The 6,815-nt window shown below is 60.1% G+C and overlaps 1 protein-coding gene across 1 annotated transcript; it reads right to left on the bottom strand.

Moving 5' to 3' along the window:
* Window positions 1-1,145: 1,145 nt before the first annotated feature.
* On the bottom strand, window positions 1,146-6,814 carry TMEM80 (transmembrane protein 80). The gene is given in 7 exon segments (XM_081062882.1): window positions 1,146-2,078; window positions 3,317-3,409; window positions 3,504-3,597; window positions 4,232-4,251; window positions 6,714-6,744; window positions 6,747-6,784; window positions 6,787-6,814. Coding segments are annotated over 7 exon segments (507 nt in total). The 5' UTR covers window positions 6,812-6,814; the 3' UTR covers window positions 1,146-1,872.
* Between the last annotated feature and the right edge of the window lies 1 nt (window position 6,815).

Genomic DNA, 6,815 nt, shown 5'->3' with positions numbered 1-6,815 from the left:
GGGGGTGTCCTGTGGAAGAGTGGGGACGCCTGGAGCCTAGGCTGTACCCGTGCCGGGGGAAGAGGACTTGTGCTCCAGGCAGTGCCCAGGCCCCAACCTCTGCCCACAGCACGAGGCAGGTGTTCTCTCTCCTGAACTGGCTCTCATGAGGCCCCTGCCCATCCAGCTGGGCAAGGAGGAAGTGGAGAAGGGGCAGTGGGCAGGCCCTGGCAGAGGTGGCACCCCCCAGCCATGTGCAGGGATCCCAAGGCTTTGGCTCCTTTTCCTGGGGTGGAGGCAGCAGAAAAGGGTGTGCCAGAGGGCTCCAGGGCCGGGTCCCAGGGCAGCTGGTGTGGGTTTGCCCTGGGCTGCCCAAGGAACCCCTGGGGGCATGAGGCACCTGCAGGGTTACCCACTGGCTTTCCTGGTCGCCAGTACCCCAAGAACGGGTCTCCCCACCGGCTGTCTGGGGCATTGCTGAGGGGGTGCAGGAAGTGGCCTTTGTCTTCAGGCCCAGCCCAACCCCATCCTGGTAAGGCCTGGCTTCCTGGTTCTCTTCCCACTGCTGAGCACCCAGAAGTGAAGGCCCCCCGCCCGACCAGCCCCCACCCTCCTTGGAGGCTGAGCCTTCTGGCAAAAAGTGGGAATGCACTGGGGAGGGAGCTGCTTCTGAAATCAATGGGACTGCCATCCAGAGGAAGGAGGAGGGTCCCTGGATCCCAGACTGGCCATCCCCTGGACAGGTGAACCCCCCACCTCTCTGTAGCCAAAGTGATGGGGTGTCGAGGGCCCGGCCCAGCAGATTCTCTGGTGGGAGGCCACCAATTGTTAGTGCAACAGGCCTCCTGCAGCAGGGGTCTGCTGGGCGGGGCGAGGTGTCTGCAGACAGCAGGCCAGAGCCCAGGGAGGCAGGTGTGGTGGGACTGCTGAATGCACACTGATTGAGGGTAAGCAGGTGCCTTCACAAGGCTGCCAAGTGCACTGGTCTCCAGCAGAGCTCCTACTTGGCCTCAAGGACAGACCGTCGAGGGCACCACGGCCCTCACTGAGGCCAGGCCCTGCAGCCTTGGGGAGAAGCACTGCTCCGCTCTGGGGGCTGCTGGCTGAGTGCTCCTGTGTCCTGAGGAAGAGCCTTGTAGGAGGAAGCTGGGCTTAATCAGGAGAAATTCAGGCAGGTATAAATACTTCTTTATTTGAAAAATGTGAAGAGAAATTACACCCTTTCAAACGTGACTCCAAACAGAAAACGTGCACTCGTGACAAATGGAGGGAAATCAAAATTGCAGCTTACAGTAGGTCTGAGCCCATCCAGTGCTCAGTGCAGACGTCACTGACGTGCTATGACTGAGGCTGGGACAGCTAACCATGAAGTGGCTGTCATCAATCCTGGGTCAGACCCCCAACCCCAGAGCTGACCAGCTCCGCTGCACTTTTTGGCAGCCAGAGGGCACTCTCTGTCCAGGACTCGGCTTGCTTGGAGCGAGCCCCCCCCCCCCCCCCGACTGCCCACAGCGCTGGGTCCCACCCATGTGTACATATAGCAAGTATGGAACACCCACCTGGGCTGCAGAATGCTGCCCCACAGTGAGAACTCTGGCCAGAGAGGACAGGGTGGGACCAATGGCCCCCTGCGGGTGTGGGGCAAACCCCTGAGGTTTGTGACAATGGTCTGACTGCTGGGTTCTCACTCTGGCCTTTGGGGTCAGGGTGGCCAAAACACAGGGACAGAGCAGATGTCCCCGTCACTTCCCACAGAGACCACTCAGGGCAGCGATCGTGCCTATGGCTGCTCCCAGCAAGATTCATAAACCACCTCTTCCCTTTCTGCAACGGCAGCGGGAACGTGGGGCTCCCTGGAGTGAGCACCTGTCCAGGGCTGCTGGCATCACCCCATTAGCTGATGAAGGCGGCGATGGCCACCACCTGCAGGACGGCTTCCAGGCTGTGCAGCGTCAGGCGTGTGGCACTGAGGACGGAGTCGGCCCACAGCACGAGGGTCTGCCAGAGCAGGAAGTAGACACACAGCAGGGCACTGGCCAACGTGAGGACCAGGCTGGCGGCCAGCGGCACCTCGGCCTCTGTCAGGTTACCCTTGGTGCCTGCAGAGAACAAACATGGTGAGTGCCAGGCTGGGGAGGCCTGTTCCAGACCCACAACGCCAGTGTGCCTGGAAGGGCAAGAGGCTGCAGATCACCAGCACACTCCACTCACAGCACAAGGCCACCACACAGGACTCAGTGTCAGGAAGCGAAACGTGCAGCGTGCTCCTTGGTGAGGAAGACCAGTCTCGGGGTTAGCTGTGGTAGGACAGGGAGGTCTGGCTTCCTGAAACCTGTCCTAAGTGCATTCTGACACTTTTCCCTAATTCCAAGTGGACTGAGGGTATTTTGTTTAAAATTTCAAAAAATATTTTACTCTGGGCAAAGGCCACCCTGAAAAATTTAATGCATACTTATAAAAACAAAACTCTGTGTTTTAGAAACAAATGGGTCAGTCGTGGAAAATGCTGGTCCCCAGCTGCAGCCAGCTGACTGCACGTGCCCAGGGCACTGACAGCCCACCAGGGGGACACGTGGGGAGGGCAGGCGGGCAGATGCCCACCTCCGGTGCCGTTGGCCACCTGACCATGCACTCGAGCCCTGGCAGACACCGAGGCCCAGTGTGCATGCAGCAGGATGGCCGAGACTGGCCCGTCTCCCCTGATGACAAGACCGTGGGCAGGGCTCAGCTTCCCTGTGGGCCTCGGTCTCCTCGCCGCTATTTGTGCGTGTGTGGGGGCGGGATGTGCAGAGGCCCTAGAACTGCCGGCAGAAGCAGGGAGGACAGTGTGGTCACAGTGTTGGTGTGCACATGCCTGTGGCACGGAGCCTGAAGCTCCGGCCCCTTGCAGTGAACTCTGGGGCGGGGCAGAGGGCCAAGGTGACGCCGTGCGTCTGCGCTGCTGGAGCTCCTGTACCAAACCATACAGGCGCCACTTTCCTGGCAGGGACAGGACAGAATTTTCTAGACTCTTCTCTAGACCACTGGCCAACAGAAGGGGTAACGGGTGAGGTGAGGAGGTCCAGCTCCGACTGAAGTGCTGTAATCCAGTGGCTTGTGTAGGACGTGCTTGCCAACCGGAAGCGCCTGTCCCAGGACTCCACCGTCTCTTAGACAAAGCTTCTCAATAAACTAATTAATACTTAACGACACTGTAAGGTGAGCCTGAAAGCAACTGGTGAAGCAGTTCACCCCCGAGCGTCTCCAAGAGCCGTACTCTAAAATGACACCTGTTTTAAAGATTCACAACGCTTATTCTGCCCTAAGTGCCTTCCGATTCTCACGACCATCAACTCACCAAAGTACAAGCGAGTTGTTTCCAGAATCCCCAGCAGGAACAGCAGAGTCAGGTCGAGGACCAGGTGACTTGGAGGGTAACTGAAAACCTGACCTGCAGACAGCGGGCAGGAGACCAGAGCTCAGGTTCCATGGCGGGACAGCTCTCCCAGGCCTTTCCGCCCCCAACTTACTTTTGTACAACTTACTTTTGTACGCGACCATCAGGAGCGTAGCTAGGAAGTAAAGGGCGCCATAAGCCGCACTGAGATAGAGCATCATTTGCAGGGGGACCGAGGAAAGCTGGCAGGTGGTTAAGGACTTGCCCAGCAGCCCCGGGGGGCGGCAAGAGAGGGTGCTGCCCCGCCTAGAGGAGGCTTGCAAACATGCAGGCACAGCTCAGGCACCTGCCGGGGGCCAGGGCGTCCGGACACCATCCATGCTCCTCCTAGTGTCACAGGAACAGCGGTCCAGGTGGGCTGGAGGGTGGGGCTGGAACCTCCCCCAAAGGGACGCCCTGGCCTAGAGCAAGTGGACTGGGCACGACCTTGGAGACTGCAGCACTCTGGGCTTCCTAGGCGGCGTCACCCCAACCATGGCCCCAGTGCTCATTTGGAAGGCAGTTAAATATCTGCCACCCACTTTCTGGAGCTCTGTAACACCTCATATTTGTTCGTGCTACAAGGAATCCTGAAGCACAAAGCGAGGCATCATTTCCCTGCCCCAGCTGGGCCACCACAGGAGGTACAAACCAGCTGCCACTCCACTCCCAGGCCAGTGCATCAACTCTCTAAACCTGTTAGTGAACACCCTTCAGCTTAAAAGTGGAATTGCCACTCAGAATTTATAGAAAAGAGGGGTGGGGATAAAGGGGTAAAAAGCAGGAGCCGAGAGCTGACTTCAGGGGGGCACCGCGGAGGACACAGCAGCAGGATACGGCCGTGGAGGAAACGCTCCCTGGAAGAGAAAGTGTCAGTGAGGCTGGAGCACTGCAGGCCTTGGGAGTGGGACATATGACCCCAGCCTCACTGCCCTCGGCTTGCACTATGGAAAGAAGCCCGCGTGTATTTGGGCCTGCAGCTAGCTACCTTTCCATCACCTCTGTGCCCGCCCTGCTAAGGAGGACCAGACAATCTGCTTCTCAGAACCTGAGCCTGGAGACAGCATGTACCATGTACCTGGGAGCTCGGAAGCAGAAGCGAAGCTCGGCTCCACCTGAGGCCAGACCAGCCAGGTGGGGCACATTCCCGCTCCTCAGCCATGCCGGATGGAAGGAAGATGCCTTGGAAGGCACCCCAAGGTTTTTCCCATCCTCTGCGGTTTCCGCATTATTTGCCACACGTGTATGAGATGGAAACCTTTCCCCCTTGAGGTTATGACAAGTTTTTTCATCACTGATAACAGACATTTTGCTTTCCTCTGAAACTGTATTCACTGCCCAATACTCTTCCAAAAATAAGAATTTCCTGGGCTCAGTCTCTTTAAATCGTGCCTTTCTGGGACGTTCTCCCATCCCCACAGCAGCTTTAGGCTGAGATGACCTTGAAGCGAGAGGAGCATCTCTGCACGAGAAACGGTCATCAGAACTGGACTCATCCGTGGTCAAACTTCCTGTCTGAAGAAGCTCAAGCTATTTGCACATCGAGGCATGCAGACACACCAATAAAGATTTAGAATTTGGCAAACACCCCCGTAGGAGATTCCAGCAGCACCACGGTGAGAAGGCTGGCTGTTCTCGTTCTGTTCCACTTCCTCTCTAGTGCGGAGGGGGCTGGAGAGAAGTGCCCTGGTGTTTTTGTGGAGACGTCTGGGGCCCTCTGTGGACCCTCACTTGGGTGAGGGCCGTGAATAGGGCAGCATAGGACACTAGTGACAGAGATTCAAAGCCGGGCTTGGAGAGCTGGCAGAGGCTGGCGCGGGGGGAGGGGGCGCTAACGGGGCTCGGAGCACTGTCTATTCGCCTCCCGTTACAGGCAGGGTGCACTGACACCCAATCTGTTCTTTTCCAGGCCCAGGCTGCTGAGATCCCTGTCATTATTTGGGTGGGTTTCAGGTTAATTGGGGTTTCCCTCCCTGTTGATCCTTCTCTTCAAGGTCAGCTTCAGACACACTTCAAATCTATTTGCCAGTTTGCCCATGTTATAGATTGAAATTGTGGGGCTCAGGAAAAAAAATACTGTATAAAACCCGTAAGCAACGAAAGATTTAAATAATTAACATTAAGGGTAGCTACAGTCGGCTGTGCTGTTTTAACGATTTCAGACCGACAGGAGCTCCTCCTCACTAAATGGAGCCAGGGCTTTTAGGATTTCGCGTGTTTGTGTCCGTGACTTCAGGTAGTGGCAATGTGGCTGTGGGCGGGTGTGTCAGGAGTGACCAGGGGGAGTAGAACAATGCTTTGCCGCGGTGACACACAGGCGTGCCAAGAGATGCTGTTCGGCTACAAACTTCGTTTGTCACCAAATGAAAATCCACAAACCTAACTCGTGGAGGCCACGCAGCCCGCGCCGAGAGCCCCGAGCCAGGCAGGCAGCGGAGCCTGGGATGGCCTGCTCACTGCTTTGGCGTGCTCCGGCCTCGCAGGACCGGTGAGGGGGGTGAACGCCGAGACAAGCAGCCCCCAGGCCGGAGGGCCCGGCCCACTGTCCATCACTCCGCGGGGAGCGTCGGCGCCGTTCGCTGGCCGATTGCAGGACGGAGAAGGCCGGCAGCGCTGACCGACCGCGCAGGGCACGTCCCGACGAGGGCGGCCCCGGGCCCCGGGCCCCGGGCCGGAGCGGGGCGTTTCACGCGTGCGTCCAAACTCCTGCCTGTCCCACACACCGCCGTTTCGGACAGGTGTGCAACGGAAGAGTACGTGCCTGCGACCAGCTTCCTTTCCAACCGGGGGTTGCCACGGCGACAGGGTGCCGCTGTCGTCCTCCCCGACCGTGCGACCAGCTGCCCCGCCGGCCAACGCCCGCAGGCGCCCTCCGCAGGCGGCGCAGGCCCCCGCGCTCCGCTCCCGGGCCCCGCGCGCGGAGCCAGCGGAGCGCCGTGCTCCTCCGGAGGCAGGCGGGCCGGCCGAGACCTGCACCCCAGCGCTCCCCGCAGCACCGGTCACCCCGAAGTGGAAACGCCAACGGGGGCGGGAGCACCAAAGCGCGGCCCGTGCACGCGACCGAACGCCGTCCGGCCGCGAGGAGGGCCGGCGGTGCGGCCCGGGGACAGCCCTGCGCAACCCCGGGCGGCGCAGGCCCGGGCGCGGAGCGGCCGGACCCCGGGGGGCGGCGGGGCTCCCGAAGGGCCGCCACGACCAACGGCCGGGCTGCCCGGCTGTGCAGCTCCCCCGAGGACCAAACCACAGCGAGCGCTGCCCGGGACGGCCTCGCCCCCGCCCGGGGTCCCCCAACCCTCGGGAGCCGCGCCGCGGCCCCTACCTCTTCGCGCGGCCGCCATCTTGCCCCGGCCCCGCCCGCCCAGTCCGCCGCGATCCCGGCAGCCTCTCGGGCCTCGCCGCTCGCGTCCCTTCGGCCATTTTC

This window comes from Rhinolophus hipposideros, assembly GCF_964194185.1.
Source record: "Rhinolophus hipposideros genome assembly, chromosome: 10".
Taxonomy (NCBI): Eukaryota; Metazoa; Chordata; class Mammalia; order Chiroptera; family Rhinolophidae; genus Rhinolophus; species Rhinolophus hipposideros.
The sequence above is the reverse complement of the archived record's forward strand: the minus strand, read 5'-3'. Positions and strand labels throughout refer to the sequence as shown.